The 23,555-nt window shown below is 46.0% G+C and overlaps 2 protein-coding genes across 2 annotated transcripts in view; one reads left to right on the forward strand and one right to left on the reverse strand.

Annotated features, from left to right (window-relative positions):
- Nucleotides 1–1,604: 1,604 nt before the first annotated feature.
- Nucleotides 1,605–23,555, reverse strand: part of LOC140711310 (uncharacterized) — a 53,257-nt gene continuing 31,306 nt past the window's right edge. The window contains exons 4-8 of the mRNA XM_073014290.1: nucleotides 10,171–10,273; nucleotides 9,962–10,051; nucleotides 9,447–9,529; nucleotides 9,046–9,243; nucleotides 1,605–2,290 (exon numbers count right to left, since the gene is read on the reverse strand). Of these exons, the coding sequence (XP_072870391.1) occupies nucleotides 2,154–2,290; nucleotides 9,046–9,243; nucleotides 9,447–9,529; nucleotides 9,962–10,051; nucleotides 10,171–10,273 (611 nt within the window). The 3' untranslated portion in view covers nucleotides 1,605–2,153. The remainder of the gene's footprint in view (nucleotides 2,291–9,045; nucleotides 9,244–9,446; nucleotides 9,530–9,961; nucleotides 10,052–10,170; nucleotides 10,274–23,555) is intronic.
- LOC140711311 (ATP-dependent 6-phosphofructokinase, platelet type-like) lies at nucleotides 6,319–8,747 on the forward strand. Its single transcript, XM_073014291.1, has 3 exons — nucleotides 6,319–6,517; nucleotides 7,657–7,759; nucleotides 8,390–8,747. The coding sequence occupies exons 1-3, from the start codon at nucleotides 6,475–6,477 to the stop codon at nucleotides 8,589–8,591; spliced, it is 348 nt and encodes a 115-aa protein (XP_072870392.1). The 5' UTR covers nucleotides 6,319–6,474; the 3' UTR covers nucleotides 8,592–8,747.

The raw sequence follows: 23,555 nt of genomic DNA on the forward strand, positions 1-23,555 counted from the left end.
TAAGCACAAAGATGGGAATTCTTCCCATTGCCTGTTTCTCTCCCCATCTCGGCTTCTACACAATGCAAAGTGGCCCGCTAACTAGAGCCCGTGTTCACTTTTGAACACATCAACCAATTATTTTGGGAGGAAAAGAATCTGCCAAAGAAACAAAGTATAGGTTGGAATGGTTTAATGAAGCCTGTGTTTATTCAACAAAGTGTGTTTTTAAATTTCATCCGAAGATCTCAAGTGAAAATTTCCCAATGGGTGTTAAACTTTGGTGCACAGACTCTCGTGTGGCCCCCAGTCTCAAGTCCACACCCCCACTTCATGCTTTTACTCTTGGCTGAGTCCCATGGAGGCCGGTTAGGGAATCCTTCAGGATCAGCCCTTGACCAGGATGGCTGGCTGGCTGGAGAATACTGTGCTTATGTCATTCAGAGACAAGCATTTCTTGAGCGCCTGCTGCGGGTGCTTGGCCGGGTCCTGCTGATGGTGCAGTGGTGGAAGTCCAGCCCACAGTTCCTGCCCTCATGGAATTTGTAGCCTAGTGAGGACTGCAAGTCAAATAACCACGAGCTAACTGCAGGGAGAGACTCCAGGGTGATTTCTATGAAGAGAGGACATGGGGTGCCCCGAGAACCCCTGACAGACGAACTTTGCCATTAGAAACCAGGCGGCATTTTTGTGAGAAAATGACATTTCCCTCCTGGTCAGAGCTGAGGAAGGTGCCTGTGTGTGTTCCGTGGCTGCTGTGACCCTGACCACACACCTGGGGCTGGAAAATAATACTCACTGTCACACAGTTCTGGAAGGCAGGAGCCATGGACTGAGGCCAGTGTTTGCTCCAGGAGAGTCCCTCGTGGCCCATTCAGGTGCCCAGAGCTGCGGGCCTTGCCCGCCTTGTTCCCTGGTGCCGCCTCCTCCCATGTAGGTGTGCAGCATCCTGCTCCAGGGCCTCTACACCCCTCATCTGCTGATGCAAGTGGTGGCACTTAGGGCGCACCTGGGTAGTCCTCAGGATTCCTTTATCACCGCATGAGGGAACGTTCTCAGGTTCCAGGCATTAGGACCGGGATTCCTTTGGGGGCTGCTCTCCCGCCCACCACTGTACCTGAATGCACACAGCAGCCAGCATATCCAGAGGCCCCAGGAGGACCTGAGGTTGCTGGATCTAGAGCGGGACCTGGTATCAGAAGCAGGCGGGGCCAGGGATTCCCGAGAAAGTCTTGACGTGTACTTGAAGTGAGCCAAAGGGTTTTGAATGACTGGATCAGATTTATGTTTTTTATAGATGGGTCTCCAGTCTGTGTGAACAGATTGGAGGGTGCCGGGATGGGAGCTGAGGCCCAGGCAGAGGTTTTGCAGAGTCCCAGGAGAGGGCGCTGCAGCCCGGACTCGTGTGTGGGTGGGAAGGTGGCCGATGCATTTCTCTGCTGCTTTTCTCCCCACTGAGCTTGGGTCCTCGTGGAGGGCGGATGGCAGACATTTCACTTGGGGACCTGATGCCTATGCATCCGAAAGACTCCCCAGGCACCTGGGTCTAAGAACCACCGTCTGCCTTTGAGTAGAGTTTCTATAAACGTAACATTCACCTGATGAACGGAAGATGGCCACAGATCTAAAATCACAGGGAGCTTTAATGGAAGAAAATAGAAGATCACAGCTGTTCCCATGGACTAAGCTGGTAGGTGAGAGCCCCCTAACTTCTCAGCTCACACCTAACGGTGTCCGTGTCTGGTGAAAGCTGCTTCAGCAGGGACAGAGAGCAGCGTGGAGTGAGCTGGCTTGTGGGGTCGTCTTTTCAGTCTCCTTTTATGAGTCCTGGGAGAAGGGAGCGGCAGATGGCCAGGCCCCCACCACAGGTCATTGAGGTCATCTCCAGGTGGCTGCCACGGTGGGGGGGGGGTGTTGGGGGCATGTTCACACCCACTCCAAGGGCACATCCCGGCTGCTGCACACCCTTCACCTCTGCGATGCTGGGACCGCATGCTCAGGCGCGGTGGGGGCCCTTGCTGCACTTACTCGTCGGGGAGCTCTGGGATGGTGGGTGCACCCTGGCCCTGGGCTGGAGTGACTGATCTCTGTGACCAGACCTGCGACCACATCAAGCAGTCCGCCAGCGGAACCAAGCGGCGCGTGTTCATCAAGTCCATGGGCGGCTACCGTGGCTACCTGGCCAACATGGGGGGCTCACGGCCGGAGCCGATGCCGCATACATTTTTGAAGAGCCCTTCGACATCAGGGATCTGCAGGTATGTGACGGGGGCTGGCCTAGGGGGACCGTCCCCTTTGGATCCACTCGGTGCTGTGGAGTGAAACATCGTATCTAGGGTGGTTTGCTTTTCGAGGGGGCATGGAGACAGGTACTACAGAACACGCCATGCTTGATGCCCTTTGCATTGCCCAGATGCCTCTCCCATGTGTCAGGTGAAGGCAGATGTGCCTGGTTGAGGACACCTTCTAGTCTCTTGTGTGAAACATGAGCTTGTTTTTTTGATGTAGTCTGTTGTGTAGTTAATGTTTTCTCACTTCTGTCACAAACGATTTGAGCGCCTCCGCTAACAATCACCACCCACGTCTGCAACTGGCTCTGAAGCTTGCTGCAGCTTCTTTTAAATCTTGAGGCCTCTGATGCTGTGTCTGCCTCTAAACTGACACACACACGGCCGTGGTTTTTTGGCATCTGTGGCTCTTTTAGGGAAGAGTGTCACCGAGCCCGGGGTCTGCCCCTGCTTGGATGGCACAGCAGAATCCAGGCCTGGACCCTGCAGTGTTCAGTTACTAAACTCCATGCAGGATGACAGGCCTTGGCAGATAAAATGCAACTTGAACAATTGTCTTTAGTTAGTTATATAAATAAATATATAATGTTATATATTGCTCTGCAACCCAGGTTGGAATGCAGTGGCATGATCCCGGCTCGCTACAACCTCCGATTCCCAGGTTCCAACAATTCTCCTGCCTCAGACTCCCGAGTAGTTGGGATTACAGGCACGTGCCACCATGCCCAGATAATTTTTGTATTTTTAATAGAGATGGGGTTTCACCTTGTTGGTCAGGCTGGTCTCGAACTCCTGACCTCGTGATCTGCCCATCTTGGCCTTCCAAAGTGCTGGGATTACAGGCGTGAGCCACTGTACCCGGCACCATTGTCTTTTAAAAGGTTAGGATGTTACTTGTTTCTGGGCCAAGTAGATCAAGTAAAAAGGGCCTTGGCGTTGTCACTAATTATGTGACATGTGAATCACGAATTTCTTCACTATGTCAAATTAAATACTTGTGGAGTCATTCACTTCATCATGATGTTTCTGTCAGCGGTGGGTCCCATAAGATGATATTGGAGCTGCCCCAAACAGGTGCACTGTTATTTATCTTTTATAAAAGATTATATATATTAAAAAACATATGTTATATACATATATATATATTTTTAACTGTGCTTTTCTACATCTAGACATGTTTAGATACACAATTGCCTGCAGTATTCAACAGTCTCAGACATTTAGGTTTGTAGTCAGGAACAACAGATATGTGGCAGGCCCTGCCTCCTGGGTTTGTGAGAGTTCACTGTAGGATGTTTGCACAAGGCTCAAGTCACCTAGCAATGCATTTCTCAGAACATATCCCCCTGTTATGTGACTCATGACCGTATTTCAGAAATCTGTCCAAAGATCCTGCCTCACCAGCATTCAACCTGGCAAGAGCTTCAGAAGAGAAATTATGATTTTTTTGTTGTTGTTGTTGAGATGGACGCTTGCTCTGTCACCCAGGCTGGAGTGCAGTGGCACAATCTCAGCTCACTGCAACTTCAGCCTCCTGGCTTCAAGTGATTCTCCTGCCTCAGCCTCGCAAGTAGGTGGGATTACAGCACCTGCCACCATGCCCGGCTAATTTTTGTATTTTTAGTAGAGACGGGGTTTCACCATGTTGGCCAGGCTGGTCTCAAACTCTTGACCTCAGGCAATCTACTCGCCTTGGCCTCCTAAAGAGCTGGGATTACAGGCGTGAGCGACTGCGCCCAGGCTCCTACTTTGTGAAATTCTGCCACCGTGCCCAGTGACAGATTGATTAGATGTAAAAATCTCCATTTTCTTAGGATGAGTCATTAGAGAATTACCTCCCTCTTGTAATCCTCCCAAGATGATCTGATATAGGATGTTACCCTTTTCTAAGACAATCTGTTCCTTAAGAAATCTGTGTGTCGATGAGAGTTTACAAAATTCTCTGATCAGAGACTGTTCATCAGGCCGTCATAGGAGATTCCATTGAAAGGCCACAGGTCGCTCTTTTCCTCTGAGAGCGCCGAGAGAACATCGTCATGAAAATAAGGAGCAATAGAGCCATGAATGAGCACTAGGCCAGTCACGGAATTATCATCTTCAGAGGGACCCTGTTGATTCCGGAAGGCGTTTCTAGTGGCCGCTGTGAGGGCTGCTCACATCAGTGCCCTGTGCTCAGCATTCATTGCTGCAGACGTGCTCTCGCCGCCTGGGGAGGCTCCCCGAGACCCAAGCTGTGAGAGCTTGCAGCCTCCTTGGCCACGCTCACCACCATGTGTGGTTGGCACTTCCCGCCCTGCAGGACCTGGCACACAGTAGGTGCTTAGCAGAAGTTTATTGTCTGATTAACAAAATGCTCTTTTCCAGTCCAATGTGGAGCGCCTGACGCAGAAAATGAAGACTACCATCCAGAGGGGCCTTGTGCTCAGGTGAGTGAGAGACCAGGGCTGATCTTATGGTCACCGTAACACTGCGGTTCTTAGATTCTGCTCTGTGACTTTGGGCTGGATGAGTGGTAATTTCTTTGCCGCTGGAGTGCACTATACGCTGAGCAGTTGCAGAACAGAGTCGTGGTGTGTTGCTCTACAGACTTGCCCGCATTTAGACAACTAAAATTTTTGCTTTATAGTCTTACTCTTTTAGATATCTTAAAATCATTTCTCTAATTAGCACCTGATGTTTATGAAGGAAGAAGGAAATAGTCATCCCTCTTAGCCTCAGGGAATGTGTCCCAAGTCTCCAGTGGGTGCCTGAACCTGGGGATAGTACCTGCCCCCTGTATACATGAGGGGGTGGGTACTGATAACCATCTGATAACCAAGGCGGCTACTGAGTGACTCAGGGACAGGAGGCACAGACAGCATGGAGACTTAGGGCACAGGGATGATTTGCATTCTGGGTGGGACAGAGCAACACAGCACGAGATTTCATCACTCCCTGTTAGCTGGGCTTAGGTGAAATCGACATCCTGTGTCAGTTTGTTGTGTCACATTATGTGTCGCGTGTGTCACTATACAACAGAACGATCTGCAGTATATGCATACACCCAGTTAGCTGGGAGACTTTTTTTTTTTTGGAGACAGAGTCTTGCTCTGTTACCCAGGCTGGAGTGCAGTGGCGCAATCTTGGCTCACTGCAACCTCCACCTCTTCCAGGTTCAAGAGATTGTCCTGCCTCAGCCTTCTGAGTAGATGGGAGTACAGGTGTCCACCACCATGCAAAACTAATTTTTGTATTTTCAGTAGAGATGGAGTTTCACTGCGTTGGCCAGGCTGGTCTCAAACTCCTGACCTCAGGTGATTCGCCCACCTCAGCCTCCCAAAGTGGTGGGATTACAGGCGTGATCCCCACCATGCCCAGCCAAAACATCTAAACTTTTAAGTCATGCCAAACATCACCAGCTTTAGGATTCTTTTGTTGGTGAGGTTTGAGTAATGGGGATTTTAAGGGAACTGTCAGCTTTCATGAAAACAGTGACAACCCCACTACTTGGAAATGCTTATTCAAATTAAACACTTCATCGAGTTAAAAACTGGAGCTTCCTAAGATTTAAAATGGATTATCAGACATGTAATATACTTGACACTCACCCCAAATCAGAATGACCTGGAATGAGCTGCATGCAGGCACACGCATGTCATGAGCTAAGCCTGGGACACAGCGGTCCAGCATTCCTAACTCACACACACTCCTTCCTCACCACCTCCTATTCTTTATACGTTTAAACCAGAGCCCGTGAATTTATTCCAGAGAGCTGATGAATCCCCTGAAATGATGATGAAATAGGAGGCGTATGTGTGATTTTGTTAAAGAATCCACAACGGTTATCAGATTCCTAAAGCTGCGACCCATCCCCACCCCAGATGAGTTTATGAAATCCTGATTGAAGATTTTAAAATATTGGAGATTGTTAGTTGACTCATTCCATTTATTAAAATCCTCTTGTTACTGGGCAGGGGGAACACTTGACACTTTTGCTTAACAGGCTGAGTTCAGGCTACAGGAAACAGAGATTGTGTTTTTTTCTGTTCCAGCTATCCATAAAGACCTAGAAATAAAAACGTGAATTCTGTGAAATAGAAATCGTCATTTCTATTTAACAACAAAGTGTTACTGTATAACTGATATTTCATATGACTCTAACCACCAACAGGGTGGGGCACCCTCTCCATTTGATAGAAACTTTGGAACCAAAATCTCTGCCAGAGCTATGGAGTGGATCACTGCGAAACTCAAGGAGGCCTGGGGCAGAGGTAAGGGGTCCGCGGAGGGAGGCCGTCTGCCTTGGTGAAAATGCTGTCCTATCGGGGAGAAGTAGGGTATACTGGTCCCTTCTTCAGTCCAGTACTGAGCTGCGTGTGATGTTCTAACTCCTGCTGGTCTCTGAGCGTTGCTATTTAACCAACCTTGGATTCCTGGGATAAGGTCAGCTTGGGCGTGGGTAACATGTTCTCTTTTATCACTGCTAGATTCAACCTGAAGTTCTTCTGTGCAGGCTTTTTGCTCTGGAGATCTTGAGCATCAGCCCGCAGTTTCCCTCACAGTTTAAGTGGGGCCTTCTATTTTTTGGATGTATGTTAGGACAACCTCCTTGCAACTCCATCTGTCAGAACTTCCAGTTTTGAGGAAGATTTGGCTGCTGAATGAATTGTTCATGTTTGTAGAACTATGCATGTTTTTCCTTAAATCAGTTTTGTAAGTTACATATTCTAACAAATCTTTAGATAAACTGAAAATTTTTAAAAAACATGACATTTTGTATAATACAATTGTTAATTGTTCCAATGTGGCTGGTCCCCACTCATTCCTGAGTGGCTGTTTGTGCCAGCATCTTTCTTGCCCCCACCCCCCTCAGCTTTCTTCAGTCATACCAGGTGTGTGCTTTTTTAGGGCAAACCATTATCACTGCCAATGTGCAACGTAGAAGAATGACAGTCTACAAAAAACAGTGATGTGAACAGTTTCAATTGGTTTGTCTTTTTGAAGAACTGACTGATTCTTTCTACATCGATTTTCTTTTGCTAATTTAGCTATGGATGTTTCTCACTCCTCTGTGTGTGTATTCGTGGGCATCAATTTCTTAAGGTAATTTCCCTATTCCACTATTTAGTGAAAAATTCTCTCCACTGAGAGGAAAAACAAAAGCTGCTTTCCAGGAAGCCATCAGGGCGATCCCACAAGAGCAGAGCTGCCCAGGCCAGGCGCTGGCCACACTGTGCAGTTGTTCTCAGCTGTTCTCGGCCGTTCTTGGCCATTCTCAGCCTCCCCCAGGCTTCCAGGCCAGGTTCAGGATGGTTGCCAGGAATCTCACTTCTCATCTCGCCCCATGATTCTGCTCTCCCACCTGCCCATGTGACAGGGTGTTGTTAATCTTTTTTAAAATCTTTTATAGGAAAAAAATTTACCACCGATGATTCCGTTTGTGTGCTGGGAATAAGCAAAAGAAACCTTATTTTTCAACCTGTGGCAGAGCTGAAGAAGCAAACGGATTTTGAGTAAGTTGGGGTCTTATTGCCTTAGCAAACCCAGCCAACGTGAGTACAGGACAGGAGAATGGCCATTGCTGTTGCTTTCGGCAACTCATTCAGGGGTTTGAGGAACTAGATTTTCTGAAGCTCAGTTAAAAAATACTAGGTCTTGGCCAGGCATGGCGGCTCACACCTATAATCCCAGCACTTTGGGAGGCCTAGGTGGGTGGATCACAAGGTCAAGAGATCAAGACCAGCCTGGCCCACATGGTGAAACCCCATCTCTACTAAAAATACAAAAATTAGCCAGGTGTGGTGGTGTACACCTGTAGTCCCAGCTACTCAGGAGGCTGAGACAGGAGAAATCGCCTGAACCTGGGAGGCAGAGGTTGCAGTGAGCTGAGACTGCACCTCTGCTCTCCAGCCTGGGGACAGAGCGAGACTCTGTCTCAAAAGAACAACAATAAGAAACCACCACTAGGTCTTTGGGAAGAATTTTTAGAAATATAAAAGCAATGGTTTCATTTGACCCTGAAATTGGCTTTATTATCTAGTTGATTCAGCCGACCCTACAAACCCCGTGTTTCTGCCAAGACGGCTCACTGTGCTGGCCGTGGCATCTCCCAGCCTCACTGCTGTCCCCCCATCCCTCCACAGGCACAGGATTCCCAAAGAACAGTGGTGGCTCAAGCTGCGGCCCCTCATGAAGATCCTGGCCAAGTACATGGACAACTATGATGTGTCGGACTCAGGCCAGCTAGAGCACGTGCAGCCCAGCCCTGGAGCGTCTGACCCAGTCCTGCCTGCATGTACCTGCAACCTGGACTCACTGTGGACCATCTGTTTTTGTAACACTTAAGTTATTTATCAGCACTTTCTGAAAGTATTTATTGACATTAATACCTAACAAGCAAGCACCTGTCACCGACCGTGTGCCCCACCAGCTCCAGTGCGTGCTGTCTGGACTGTGTCTCATGCTTTCAGCTGTGTGTATTAAACGTTTGCCTACAACTCCAACAGTCCTCCGTTTTAGTTTTTTAAGTAGGAGATTAAAACCTCAATCTATGGGTGGCTACTAATGGTTTTCTCAGCACTTTTGTGGGCAAAGATTATAAAAATATTTTTAGTAGGGATCACTGAACTATGCACAAGTCATAAAAGGAGAACAAAGCCAGTAGTTTACACAGGCCAAGGGGAATGCCATGTTTATTGCCATGTGTCAGTTTCCAACCACAGCAGCAGGCCAGGACCCTGGGCCTTGACCCCAGGCTCCTGCTCTCCTTAGAAAGTAAAAGAGAACACATGAATCTTACCTACTCGGCCTCTTGATTGCAATCCTAGCTGCATGTTAAAACCACCAAGGTGGGGGTTTGAAAAATCTGATAGCCAGTTTCTCGTCCAGTCCAAGCCACGGTCCTTGCTGGGACCTAATTTGGAATTCTCTGATGACTCTTGCCAGAGTAGACATGGGTGCTGGCGTGACGGCCCTGCTGCCCTCGTGGGCCCACCTCCTGTAGGGACAGCGTTTCTGCCTCTTAGCTCTAGGTTGCAGGAGACCACAGCTGTGCCTCAGAAACGGCGGTGGAGAGCTGTGTGGAGGGAGAGGAGACCCCAAAAACAAGCTGTTTGGGAAATCAGAGTCCAACGGCCAAGAAGAGCTGGCGTGGTGGCTCTCCTTTCTGGCTCTGTGAAGACGAAGCGAGCGCTTACTCACCCCAGCCCACCTGCTTCTCAGGACTGCTTCCATCCGGCCGCCCCGTTGAACTTCCGTCTGTTAGGAGGACGCTCCCACAGGGCCTCGGTGTAATCGAGTTTCATGAATCAGCACAGGCAGACACGGGACACCTTTGTGTACCTTTTCATTTTACTTCTGTTTTTTAGTAAAAGCCCTAAATGCTACTTAAGATAATGACTCAAGCAGAGGTTAAATCAGAGTTGCCCTTTATTTTTAGATTCTTAAATATTCTAGAACTAATGAGGTAAAACAAGCCTTTCAGTCAGTAGAAAGTGAAAATTCTACGTGGTGCATCTTTGGCATTTCGTGTATGACTATTTCAATGGACATCTTCCTGGTCGCTCTTAAGATTGACTTGCCAGTCAGTTGGCAACACTTTAAGAATGATATAATATTCTTGGAAAAGCAGTAGCATTTCTGACTTTTCATATTCAGCTCTAGAGGCCTATTGTCTCAGGGGCTCCTGCACAGTTGGGGGCACCAGGGCCGCTCACCTGATGATCCAGGATGGGTCCTTGGCGATTTTGGGATTCTCGGGTCTGAGTATGGCCAGGCCATGCGTGCTCTTCCCAGTGCCGAGGTACCTGAGAGGAAGGCAGGCGAGGTCAGTGAGGACTGGCTTCTACTTCAGTGCCGTTAAGGTCTCCAATCCCGGACGCTGTCTCCCCCACTCCCCGCTCCCCACTCCCCACTCCCCACTCACCTATCGCTCATGGCCAGGAGCTTCTTGTGGCTGATGGTGAAGAGCTGCTCCCTGTGGGCCTGCTTCATCTCATCCGAGAGGCCGTACAAGAAGTGGTCCATTCCTAGAAGACAAACCACAGGCACAGGGGGGCTGCCACCCAGGAGCTCGCACAGTGGGCTATGCCCTCGTGTCCCAGAGGTGACAGGTGCATCTCACTGTTACTTCACATACGTGTTTCAACCACAGGGTCATGTCTAACAGCCCAGAGATCACACCCTGACCTCTAGCTCCCACGAGCCACGCTGACTCTTACCAAGGCCTGCTTCTGCAGCGTGGATGCATTCAGGACCGCGTGAGGCTGATAATGCTGTGAGCAAAAGTGGCTCTACAGTGTAATGTGGCCAGGCCTGGGCCGTGGTCACGTCATCCTTCCACACGAATGAGCCCAGTCACTGCCGTGGGTTGGCCCCACTGGGCCTCAGGTCAGTAAAACTGAAATGACAGGATGCACTCTTCTCGCCCAGATGTCGGGAAGCGTGTTTCCAAGGCCAATATTTAGGGTGTCAGACGTGGAAATCGTATCACAGGCAAGGACAGAGGCGCCAGAAGCTGGTGCTCCTGCCTGTGCATGAGGGAACTCGGAAAACAGCAATGTCATCTGCGAGGCTGTGGACTGAGATTCTCACTGTTACATTCACAATACCTTTGTATGAAGGAGCGACAGGAGCATCTACGGTTGAGAAGACAAAGTTTGCCTTCGTCAATGTCTTGCTGCGTGAATTTTCCAGATTTTGCCCAGTAAACCTTCCCAAAAGATTGGAGTGTCTCTATTGTTTTTGGGTCCCTAGGAAACCCAGAGAAATAAATAGGCAAGCATTTTACCAAAGGACAAGTTTATGACAAACCTGTGACTTAACAGTTCAACATCTTCTATGGGTTAACAGCTCTATTTTACATCTGATCTAGTCCAAACAGCCCCCTGACAAATTGCTCAATTACTCTCAGTGGAAGTTTAAATCCGATCACATAAGACTTTCAACACGTTCTCCCTCTTAGACAGGGTCTGTCTGCATAAAGTCCTCCCCAGATGATTTAAATCCACCTCTCTGTGACATCAGGAGAGGAAAGATGTGGAGGGTGGGGGCAGGTCAAGATTACGAGGAAATTACAGAAGACTCACATGGAAAAATCAAGCAAACAAAGGTTTTCCTTTAATCTCCCTTAAGGACACACCCAGGGCAGTACAGGAATCAGTCTGAGGGGGCTGATCCAGACTTCCCTTTGTGTAAATGGAAAGAGCCCAGCCCTCCCTCCACCCTGACTCAGCTGCAGAGGGGTTGTGAGCTGCTTCCCCATCCTTGTCTAGAAGAGTGGCTTCCAGCACAGCAAATGGGAGAACTCAGCAGGGTGGCAACGGCTACCGACTTCTCTACCTACGTGCCTGCTTACCTACCTACCTACCTAATCTATCTCTGCATCCACGAGCCAGGCTCTCATTCGCCCAGGCTGGCGTGTGGTGGCACAATCTGCTGACTGCAGCTTCAACCTCCCTAGGCTCAAGGGATCCTCCCGCCTTAGCCTCCTGTAGCTAGGACCACAGGCACTTGCCGCCATGCCTGGCCAACTCCTTCTTAAAAAGTGTCAGAATACAGGTTCTCTTGGGCAGCAAAGCCATACACAATCAAGAATTTATTATTTTAGAATAACGGTGTTATGTTTATGAAAGCTAACAGTTGCATCCACATCAGGCACCTCCAAATGAAATGAGCTAAGAATGTTCTCAGGCTATATCGCGCCCCTCACCTGGGGCCTGTGTCCCAGGTCCCCCAGAGCAGGGTTGCAACCTCAGACAGCCACTATGGATACTGTGTTTTTCTCCTATGCCTATGAAAAAGTCTATAGATTAGGTGCAGCAAGATATTAACAAAATACAACAATTATACTGTAATAAAAGTTATGCTAAGTAAAACAAGCGTTCTGTGAACAGAAGCTCTTGGACACCCACAGCGTATCTGATGACCTAGATGGCTACTGAGTGACCAACAGGCAGGTACCGTAGACAGTGTCAGCTTTCATCCCACTGCTTAGAAGAATGGTGTACAATTTAAAACTTTGGAAGTGTTTATATCTGGAATTCTCCATTTAATATTTTCAGACCAAGGGTGACTGGGTAATAAACCGTGGAAGGCAAAACCATGGATGGAGGCACTACCGTGTTTTGCCAAAATATGCTGGCTTAAGCCAGGGTTTACTAAAGACAGAATGCTTCCCGTTTACGCTGCTGGCCCCAATCCTTGCACCAGAAAGGACATTGCTGGGTGTGGCTAAGTGCTCGAGAAGTGAAAAGCAGCACATAGAACAACTTTTGTCTAAAGTTCACTGCAGTAGAAGAAAATGACACTGATAATCATGAGTAGGAGACTAAAACACAGTGTGTGTCCCAATGTGTGAACTAGAGCAAAGCTCACCTGTAAGAGTAAAGGGTGAAAACCCCACTGTGGCTGAGTTTTGCGCCTCCACTGTAAGCGCCACCTTTTTCTCGAATTTCTGTATGTAGGAATTTAGCAGTCATCAAACATGCAAGGATTTTAAGACTGAAATTAATGATTAAAAAATGCAAGTTTAAAACACCATGGCTGATAAAAAAACATAGACAATGAAGTAATTATTGGATTCAGTGAAAATGAAAATAAAATCAAGTTGTACAATAATGCCACATAAATTATGGTCCCATTTTTTTGGTCTTGTTTTTTAAGAGACAGGATCTTGCTCTGTCGCCAGGCTGGAGTGCATAAGGGCAATCACAGCTCACTGCAGCCTTGAACTCCTGTGCTCAAGGGATCCTCCCACCAGTCTCCTGAGTAGCTGGGCCTACAGATGCGTGCCACCACGCCTATTTTTACAATTTCTGTAGAGGCAGGGTCTAGTTCCGTTGCCCAGGCTGGTCTTAAACACCTGGCTTCAAGTGATCCTCCTGCCTTCAAAGTGCTGGGCTTACAGGCATGAGATTTTCTTTTTAATTAACAAAAACTAAAAAGCACAAGGAAGCACAATTTTCAAGCAGTTGTCTTGGATTACATGGTTGAAAGCAGTGGTGGTGGGGAGGGAATCTAACACTTCCAGCACCACACTGCTTAACTTGTTCCAATGCATATGTGGCATTTTTTAAATCTGGTGAAGTAGAAAGATGTTATTTCTATTGTAAAGGCAAATGTGCAAATGAATATTTAAATGTCTCACATCAGGATACCAAAAAAAAAAAAAAGGAAACTGAAGTCAAACTCTTTGAGTTTTATAGAAATCCCTTAAGTAAACACACACTCTCCGATACATCACATTTCCAGGAACGGGGCTGATTTCATCTGCCTTCCACTGCAAATGGTGACATCACATTCTAGATGATTCCAGAACACATCCTCCTCCGACAGAAGGCAGGGCAGACAATGATGGTAGCGTCTGCAGCAAAGACACAGGCTCCTTAAAGGCGCCCGTGGCGAGATCAGCCCCGGGTCACCACTTCCACAGATGGGCCATTTCCCAAAGCAGATGAAGGGAGTCAAATAGGCCAGGTGGGAAATCAAGGAAGGAGTGGGCATGTTCCCAGGGGCTGTGCTGGGAGAAGTCATGACCATCTCGTGTGGGCCCTCCAGGAGAAACCCAGTGCCACTCGGGTGGCTGGGACGTCATCAGTTGGGACCAGCGAGGTTGGAGCCAGACCCTGGGGGACGGAGCCTCTACAAGAACCAGCAGGGATGGCCTTCAATCCATCCATGCATCCTCCTCCTTGAGAAATTTCTATTACTTGTATATTAAAAACACATGCTCACTGTTGAAAGATTATAAAATACAAAAAACAAGGAAAAAAAGATCTAGACTCCCCCTGGCCCAGGGGAAACCTCCACATTTTTAGCGTTTTCTGTCTGCATTTTCCTATTGGATGGTGGAAACAGACCACTCTTCTGCTGGCACAGCAGACAGATCTGTTTATCTCCTACAAATATGGAAATTAATGAACAAAACAGCTGACCACACACCTCTTTTCTACAGAAGAGCTCTTTCTGGGCCCCCACTGCAGCCCCACATTTCCTCCCACCTGGCTACACACCTCCCCATCTGTGGTCCCACTGTGACACACGTACACCCTGGAGGCCCGGCACCTTCTCCTATCAGGATAGACTGCCCAGGCCTAAGCCTGCCTTCCCCTCTCTACCACTCGGGTGGCTGGGGCACCATCAGTTGGGACCAGTGAGGTTGGAGCCAGACCCTGGGGGTCTCCTCCTTGGTTTAGTCCCTCATGGGGGTAGCTGCCTGGGACAAGGATACAGGAAGTGAATTTCCGGGATATAACATTTTTGCACAGATCTGTGTCATCCACACCCAACTGACAGGTCCCCAAAAGTGTATGTCTGTGAGTCTGTCCTCCTGGTCTGGCCAGTTTCCACAGATGGGATGAACACAGCCGAGGGGCAGCCACACTTTGGAAGAAAGGGCTGGAGGGCCAGTTCGTAGGCTGCAAACTCCCTCGCCCCACGCCACTTTGGGAACAGGCCTGACCCTCACTCTCGGCCGTGGCTTCGGCCGCTCAACCCCGGGCCTCCTTCCCTGAGCTTCTGACTTGGTGGGGAGACAGGGGAGGCAAACTCCTCAGAGGGACTGTGAGGCAGCCTCCAGCCCTGCCATCTGCAGGGCTCTGCAGGACCACCTGGTTTCTCCCCACTGCCCTGTCCCTCTGTGGCCCCGGGTCAGGCACCCCCCACCCACCCACCCACAGTCTGGCTCATGAGGTTCTCCTGCAGCCCCCATGGCTGCCTGGGTCACCTCCCACTCTCCCTTGTGGCTTTGTGTCTTGATCTACCTTTGCTGTCGTTCCATGCATCTGTCCTCACGAAGGATTAATCTACCATGTTTATCAGAGGTCTCAACCTAAATTCATTCAATTTCCACCTAGAGATGAGGGGAGTACATGGGGCATTTTGAAAGGAGTTTGTGGTTAGGGCCTTTGTTCATAAAGACTCTGCTGTTTAAAGAGGGCTGCTCGTAGACTCACAAAGCCCCAGGTCCAACACTCAGAGTCAGTGCAGACTCTTCCTGTGCTAAAACATGCCCTGTGAACTCGAACAGGCTTGACAAGCTGCTTCTGTAAGGCTCAGGCCTGAGAGATCCTGACCTCCACTCTCCTACCTGGCAAGATCTGGGTCCGTGTAGGGGACAGTTTGGATGCATTCGCCCACATAATTCACCGGGAAGTGCATCAGGAAGTGAGTCTTCATCTGCCAGGGCTTGAAGGTGGGTTCCTGAGGGATAAGGTGCGGTCAAAGGTGGCTGTCCTATTTTTATTTTGGCCTTTTCTTAGTGTGTGTTTTCTGTAACTACTGCTGTGTAGAACTTCTATATGAGTTTTAGGTTGTGAATCTTGCCCACCCAGAGTTCCCCCACCCCAGAGAGCCTCCACTTCGGCCCCCCTGGGCTGGTCCTGCCTGTGCTCCGCTTGGTGTGAATGTTGAGTGTGATCGGTCCACAGGGCTGCTTGACCCTGCGTCTCCTTCCTTCTTGTTGCTGAGGCCAGTTCTGTTCTCTCTTTCTCCACCTGAACTGCATTTGAAGCCAAGATGAAGGATGAGAAGTGGTTGCTAAGAAGGACCCTCCTGCAGCGAATTCGCTGTGAGGAGGCTGCGCTGGCCCAGCCTGTCATTTCCTTCTCTAAGCTCATTCCAGAGGTCGGCAAGGGGCAGCCTGTCCCTGCCTGCTCTCGTGGCCTGCGAATCAAGAATGGATTTTACATTTCCAAATGATTGAACAAATAAAAAACTAACACTTCTGTGGGGAAAAGAAAGAGAGATCAGCTTGTTACTGTGTCTATATAGAAAGAAGTAGACATAAGAGACTCCATTTTGTTCTGTATTTGAGATGCTGTTAATCTGTGACCCTACCCCCAACTTTGTCCGTGCAAGAGACACGTGCTGCGGTGACTCAAGGTTTAATGGATTTTGGGCTGTGCAGGATGTGTCTTTGTTAAATAAGTGCCTGAAGACAGCTTGCTGGTTAAAAGTCATCACTATTCTCTTAATTTCAACTGCCCAGGGACACGTACATGGCCAAAGTCGCAGAGACCTCTGCCTAGAAAAGCTAGGTATTGTCCAAGGTTTATCCCCATGTGATAGGCTGAAACAATGCTGCTAAAAGGTTTATGGAGATGTTTGCATATGCATCTCAAGGCACAGCATTTTCCTTTAAACTTATTCATGTCACAGAGATTTTTGTTCATACGTCTTACTGCTGATTTCCTCCCTACAATGATCCTATTGTCCTGCCACTCCCTTATCTTTAAGATGGTAAAGATAATTATCAATAAATACTAAGGGAACTCAGAGACCGGTGCCAGTGTGGGTCCTCTCTAAGCTGAGCGCCAGTCCCCTGGGCCCACTTTTTCTTTCTCTATACTTTGTCTCTGTGTCTCATTTCTTTTCTCAAGTCTCTTGTTCCACCTAACGAGAAACACCCACAGGTGTGGAGGGGCAGGCCACCCCTTCATCTGGTGACCAACGTGGAAGCTTTTCTCTAAGGTGAAGGTACACCAGAGCGTGGTCAAGTGTATGAGGACAAGTCGATGAGAGACTCCCGAGTACGTCTACAGTCAGCCTTGCGATAAGCTTGTGCACTCGGAAGAACCTAGGGTAACAATGGGGCAAACTGAAAGTAAATATGCCTCTTATCACAGCTTTATTAAAATTCTCTTAAAAAGAGGGGGAGTTAAAGTCTCTACCAAAAATCTAATTATGCTATTTCAAACAATAGAACAGTTTTGTCCATGGTTTCCAGAACAGGGAACTTTAGATCTAAAAGACTGGGAAAAAATTGGCAAAGAATTAAAACAAGCAAGTAGGGAAGGTAAAATCATCCTACTTACAGTATGGAATGATTGAGTCATTATTAAAGTAGCTTTAGAACCATTGCAAACAGAAGAAGATAGCGTTCCAATTTCTGATGTCGCTAAAAGCTGTGCAGTAGATTGTGAAAAAGAGGCAGGGATAGAATCCTGGAAAGGAAAGGAAAGTTCACACTGTAAATGTGTAGCAGAGCTGGTAATGGCTCGGTCAATGCAAAATGTTTATGATAATCAATTACAGGAGGTAGTATATCCTGAAACGTTAAAATTAGAAGAAAAGAGTCCAGAATTAGCAGAGCCATCAGAATCTAAACCACGATGGCCAACTCCTCTTACAGCACCTCAGATGCCTGTAACTTTACAACCTCAAATGCAGGTTAAACAAGTACAAACTCCAAAAGAAGATCAAATAGAAAAAGAGTCTCTGGCATGGCAATGCCAATCCAAATACAGTGTCCACAATATCAGCCGGTAGAAAATAAATCCCAGCCGCCAGTAGTCTATCAATACTGGTTGCCAGCCGAGCTGCAGTATCGGCAGCCCCCAGAAAATCCGTATGGACAACCAGGAACATTTCCACTGCCACAGGGCAGGGTGCCATATCCTCAGCCGCCCACCATGAGACTTAATCCTACAGCACCGCCTAGTACACAGGGTAGTGCAGTACATAAAATTATTGATGAGGCAAGAAAACAAGGAGATATTGAGGCATGGCAATTCCCAGTAATATTAGAAGCAAGACCACCTGGAGAAGGGGTCCAAGAGGGAGAGCCTCCCATAGCTGAAGCCAGATATCAGTCTTTTTCTATAAAAATGCTAAAAGAAATGAAAGAAGGAGTAAAACAGTATGGACCCAACTCTCCTTACATGAGAACATTATTTGATTCCATTGCTCATGGACATAGACTCATTCCTTATGATTGGGAGATTCTGGCAAAATCATCACTCTCACCCTTTCAGTTTTTACAATTTAAGACTTGGTGGATTGATGAGGCACAAGTACAGGTCCAAAGAAATAGGACTGCCAATCCTCCAATTAACATAGATGCAGATCAACTATTAGGAATAGGTCAAAATTGGAGCACTGTTGACCAACAAGTAATAATGCCAAATGAGGCCATTGAGCAAATCAGGGCTATCTGCCTTAGGGCCTGGGAGAAAATCCAAGACACAGGAACCACCTGCCCCTCCTTTAATACAATAAGACAAGGCTCTAAAGAGCCCTACCCTGATTTTGTAGCAAGACTTCAAGATGCTACTCAAAAGTCAATTACCAATGAAAATGTCCGTAAGGTCATAGTGGAGTTGATGGCATATGAAAACACCAATCTTGATTGTCAATCAGCCATTAAGCCATTAAAAGGAAGGGTTCCCGCAGGATCAGATGTAATCTCAGAGTACGTTAAAGCCTGCAATGGAATTGGAGGAGCTATGCATAAAGCTATGCTTATGGCTCAAGCAATCACAGGAGTTGCTTTAGGAGGACAAGTTAGAACATTTGGGGAAAAATGTTATAATTGTGGTCAAATTGGTCATCTAAAAAAGAATTGCCTAGTCTCAAGTAAGCAAAATGTAACTACTGAAGCTACTACAACAACAGATAAAGAGCCACCTGGCCTATGTCCAAGATGTAAAAAGGGAAAACATTGGGGTAATCAATGTCGTTCTAAATTTGATAAAAATGGGCAACCAGTGTCAGGAAATGAGAGGAGGGGCCAGCCTCAGGCCCCGCAACAAACTGGGGCATTCCAAATTCAGCCCTTTGTTCCTCAGGGTTTTCAGGAACAACAACCCCCACTGTCACAAGTGTCTCAGGGAATAAGCCAGTTATCACAATACAGCAATTATCCCCCGCCACAAGAGGCAGTGCAGCAGTAGATGTATGCACCATACAAGCAGTCTTTGCTTCCAGGGGAGCCTCCACAAAAAATTCCCACAGGGGTATATGGCCCATTGCCTGAGGGGGCTGTAGGACTAATCTTAGGAAGATCAAGTTTAAATCTAAAGGGAGTTCAAATTCATACTGGTGTGGTTGATTCAGACTATAAAGGCAAAATTCAATTGGTTATTTGTTCCTCAATTCCTTGGAGTGCCAGGCCAGGAGACAAGATTGCTCAATTATTACTCCTACCTTATATTAAAGTTGGAAAGAGTGAGATAAAAAGAACAGGAGGGTTCGGAAGCACTGATCCGGCAGGAAAGGCTGCATATTGGGTAAGTCTGGTCTCTGAGAGCATACCCGTGTGTAAGGCCATTATTCAAGGAAAACAGTTTGAAGGGTTGGTAGACACTGGAGCAGATATCTCTGGCATTGCTTTAAATTAGTGGCCAAAAATTGGCCTAAACAAAAGGCTGTTAGAAGACTTGTCGGCGTAGGCACAGCTTCAGAAGTGTATGAAAGTACATGATTTTACATTGTTTAGGACCAGATAATCAAGAAAGTACTGTTCAGCCAATGATTACTTCAATTCCTATTCATCTATGGGGTCGAGATTTATTACAACAATGGGATGCAGAAATCATTATGCCCGCTCCATTATACAGCTCCACGAGTCAAAAACTCATGATTAAGATGGGATATATACCAGGAAAGGGATTAGGAAAAAATGAAAATGGCATTAAAGTCCCAATTGAGACTGAGAAAAATTAAGAAAGAAAAGGAATAGGGTATCATTTTTAAGGGCGGCCACTGTAGAGCCTCCTGAACCCATTCCATTAACTTGGAAAACAGAAAAACCGGTATGAGTAAATCAGTGGCCGCCAGCTAAGCAAAAACTGGAGGCTTTACATTTATTAGCAAAGGAACAATTAGAAAAGGGACACATTGAGCCTTCATTCTCACCCTGGAATTCTCCTGTATTTGTAATTCAGAAAAAATCAGGCAAATGGCATATGTTAATGGACTTAAGAGCAGTAAATGCTGTAATTAAACCCATGGGGCCTCTTCAACCCGGATTGCCCTCTCCAGCCATGATCCCGAAAGACTGGCCTTTAATTATAATTGATCTTAAGGATTGTTTTTTTACCATTCCTCTGGCAGAGCAAGATTGTGAAAAATTTGCCTTTACTATACCAGCCATAAATAATAAAGGATCAGCCACCAGGTTTCAGTGGAAAGTATTACCTCAGGGATTGCTTAATATTCCAACTATTTGTCAAACTTTTGTAGGTCAAGTCCTTCAACCAGTTAGAGGTAAATTTTCAGATTGTTATATTATTCACTATATTGATGATATTTTATGTGCTGCAGAAACAAGAGACAAATTAATTGACTGTTACACATTTCTGCAAGCAGAGGTTTCCAGTGAAGGACTAACAATAGCTTCTGATAAGATCCAAACCTCTACTCCTTTTCATTATTTAGGGATGCAGAGAGAAAACAGAAAAATGAAGCCACAAAAAATAGAAATAAGAAAAGATACACTAAAAACATTAAATGACTTTCAAAAATTGTTAGGTGATATTAATTGGATTCGGCCAAGCCTAGGCATTCCTACTTATGCCATGTCAAATTTGTTCTCTATCCTAAGAGGAGAGCCAGACTTAAATAGTAAAAGAATATTAACCCCAGAGGCAACAAAAGAAATTAAATTAGTGGAAGAAAAAATTCAGTCAGCGCAAATAAGTAGAATAGATCCCTTAGCCCCACTCAACTTTTAATTTTTGCTAGTACACATTCTCCAACAGGCATCATCATTCAAAATACTGATCTTGTAGAGTGGTCATTCCTTCCTCACAGTACAATTGAGACTTTTACATTGTACTTGGATCAAATAGCTACATTAATTGGTCAGGCAAGATTACAAATAATAAAATTGTGTGGTAATGACCCAGACAAAATAGTTGTTCCTTTAACCAAGGAACAAGTTAGACAAGCCTTTATCAATTGTGGTGCATGGCAGATTGGCCTTGCCAATTTTGTGGGAATCATTGATAATCATTACCCAAAAACAAAAATATTCCAGTTTTTAAAATTGACTACTTGGATTTTACCTAAAATTACCAGACATGAACCTTTAGAAAATGCTCTGACAGTATTTACTGATGGTTCCAGCAATGGAAAAGCAGCTTACACAGGGTCAAAAGAGCGAGTAATCAAAACTCAATATCAATCGGCTCAAAGGGCAGAGTCGGTTGCAGTCATTACAGTGTTACAAGATTTTAATCAACCTGTTAATATTATATCAGATTCTGCATATGTAGTACAGGCTACAAGGGATATTGAGACAGCTCTAATTAAATACAGCATGGATGATCAGTTAAACCAGTTGTTCAATTTGTTATAACAAACTAAGAAAAAGGAATTTCCCATTTTATATTATTCATATTCGAGCACACACTAATTTACCAGGACCTTTAACTAAAGCAAATGAACAAGCTGACTTACTGGTATCCTCTGCATTCATAAAAGCACAAGAACTTCATGTTTTGACTCATGTAATTTCAGCAGGATTAAAAAACAAATTTGATGTCACATGGAAACAGGCAAAAGGTATTGTACAACGTTGCACCCAGTGTCAAGTACTACACCTGCCCACTCAAGAGGCAGGAGTTAATCCCAGAGGTCTGTGTCCTAATGCATTATGGCAAATGGATGTTACACATGTACCTTCATTCGGAAAATTATCATATGTTCATGTAACACTTGATACTTATTCACATTTCATATGGGCAACCTGCCAGACAAAAGAAAGTACTTCCCATGTTAAAAAATATTTATCTTGTTTTGCTGTAATGGGAGTTCCAAAAATAATTAAAACTGACAACAGACCAGGTTATTATATTAAAGCTTTCCAAAAATTCTTAAATCAGTGGAATATTACACATACAACAGGAATTCCTTGTAATTCCCAAGGACAGGCCATAGTTGAAAGACCTAATAGAACACTCAAAACTCAGTTAAACAAAAAGAAGGGGGAGACAGTAAGGAGTGTACCACTCCTCAGATGCAGCTTAATCTAGCACTCTATATTTTAAGTTTTTTAAACATTTGTAGAAATCAGACTACTACTTCCGCAGAACAACATCTTACTGGTAAAAAGAACAATCCACATGAAGGAAAACTGATTTGGTGGAAAGACAACAAAAATAAGACATGGGAAATAGGGAAGGTGATAACTGGGGAAGAGGTTTTGCTTGTGTTTCACCAGGAGAAAATCAGTTTCCTGTTTGGATACCCACTAGACATTTAAAGTTCTACAATGAACCCATCGGAGATGCAAAGAAAAGCACCTCCACGGAGACGGAAACACCCAATCGAGCGCCATTGACTCGCATGATGAACCAAGTGGTGATATCAGAAGAACAGATGAAGTCACCACGCACCAAGAAGGCGGAGCTGCCGACCTGGGCACAGTTAAAGAAGCTGACACCGTTAGCTGGAAAAAGCCTAGCTAGCACAAAGGTGACACAAACCCCAGAAAAAAATGCTGCTTGCAGCTCTAATGATTGTATCAACGGTGGTAAGTCTCCCCATGCCTGCAGGAGCAGCTGCAGCTAATTATACCTACTGGGCCTATGTGCCTTTCCCACCCTTAATTGGGGCAGTCACATGGATGGATAATCCTATTGAAGCATACGTTAATAATAGTGTGTGGGTACCTGGTCCCACAGATGATCGTTGCCCTGCCAAACTGGAGGAAGAAGGAATGATGATAAATATTTCCACTGGGTAACGTTATCCTCCTATTTGCCTAGGGAGAGCACCAGGATGTTTAATGCCTGCTATTCAAAATTGGTTGGTAGAAGTACCTACTGTCAGTCCCACCAGCAGATTACTTATCACATGGAAAGAAGAGAAGATAATCTCACTTTAGACATTTCTAAATTAAAAGAACAAATTTTTGAAGCCTCTCAAAGTCACTTAAATATTGTGCCTGGAGCTGAGGCGTTAGATCAAGTGGCAAAAAATCTTTATGGATTAAACCCAACGACTTGGATTAAGTCTATTGGGAACTCTACTGCAGTAAATTTTGGAATTATGTGTCTCTGTTTAATCGGCTTGTTTTTAGTGTGCCGGACCAGTCGAAGAATCCTGCGTCAAATCGAGACAATGAACAATCCTTCATCGCCATGGCACATTTATATAGAGGAAAAGGGAGAGAGAATGTTGCGGGAAGTCAGGGACCTTGAATGCAGGGAATGGCTGAAGCCACGGCAGAAAAACATAAAATATGAAGATTTCATGGACATTTATTAGTTCTTCCAAGTTAATACTTTTATAATTTCTTATGTCTGTCTTTATTTTAATCTCTTAATTCCATCATCTTCTTTGTAAGCTGAGGAGGATATATGTCACCTCAGAACCCTGTGATGATTGCCTTAACTGCACAAATTGTTTGTGGAGCATGTGTGTTTGAACAATATGAAATCTGGGCATCTTGAAAAAAGAACAGGATAACAGCGATGTTCAGGGAACAAGGGAGATAACCTTGAACTGGCCACCGGTGAGCTGGACGGAACAGAGCCATATTTCTTCTCTTTTCTTATGCAAATAGGAGAAATATCGCTGAATTCT

This window comes from Chlorocebus sabaeus, unplaced genomic scaffold, assembly GCF_047675955.1.
Source record: "Chlorocebus sabaeus isolate Y175 unplaced genomic scaffold, mChlSab1.0.hap1 unalloc_scaffold_599, whole genome shotgun sequence".
Classification (NCBI taxonomy): domain Eukaryota; kingdom Metazoa; phylum Chordata; class Mammalia; order Primates; family Cercopithecidae; genus Chlorocebus; species Chlorocebus sabaeus.

Excerpts from the sequence above, each read along its gene's own strand:
- LOC140711311 (XM_073014291.1), top strand. The coding sequence starts at position 6,475 with ATGGAGTGGATCACTGCGAAACTCAAGGAGGCCTGGGGCAGAG. Across the intron at positions 6,518-7,656 it reads CAAGGAGGCCTGGGGCAGAG|GAAAAAAATTTACCACCGAT; the intron begins GTAAGGGGTCCG and ends AATCTTTTATAG. Across the intron at positions 7,760-8,389 it reads AAGAAGCAAACGGATTTTGA|GCACAGGATTCCCAAAGAAC; the intron begins GTAAGTTGGGGT and ends ATCCCTCCACAG.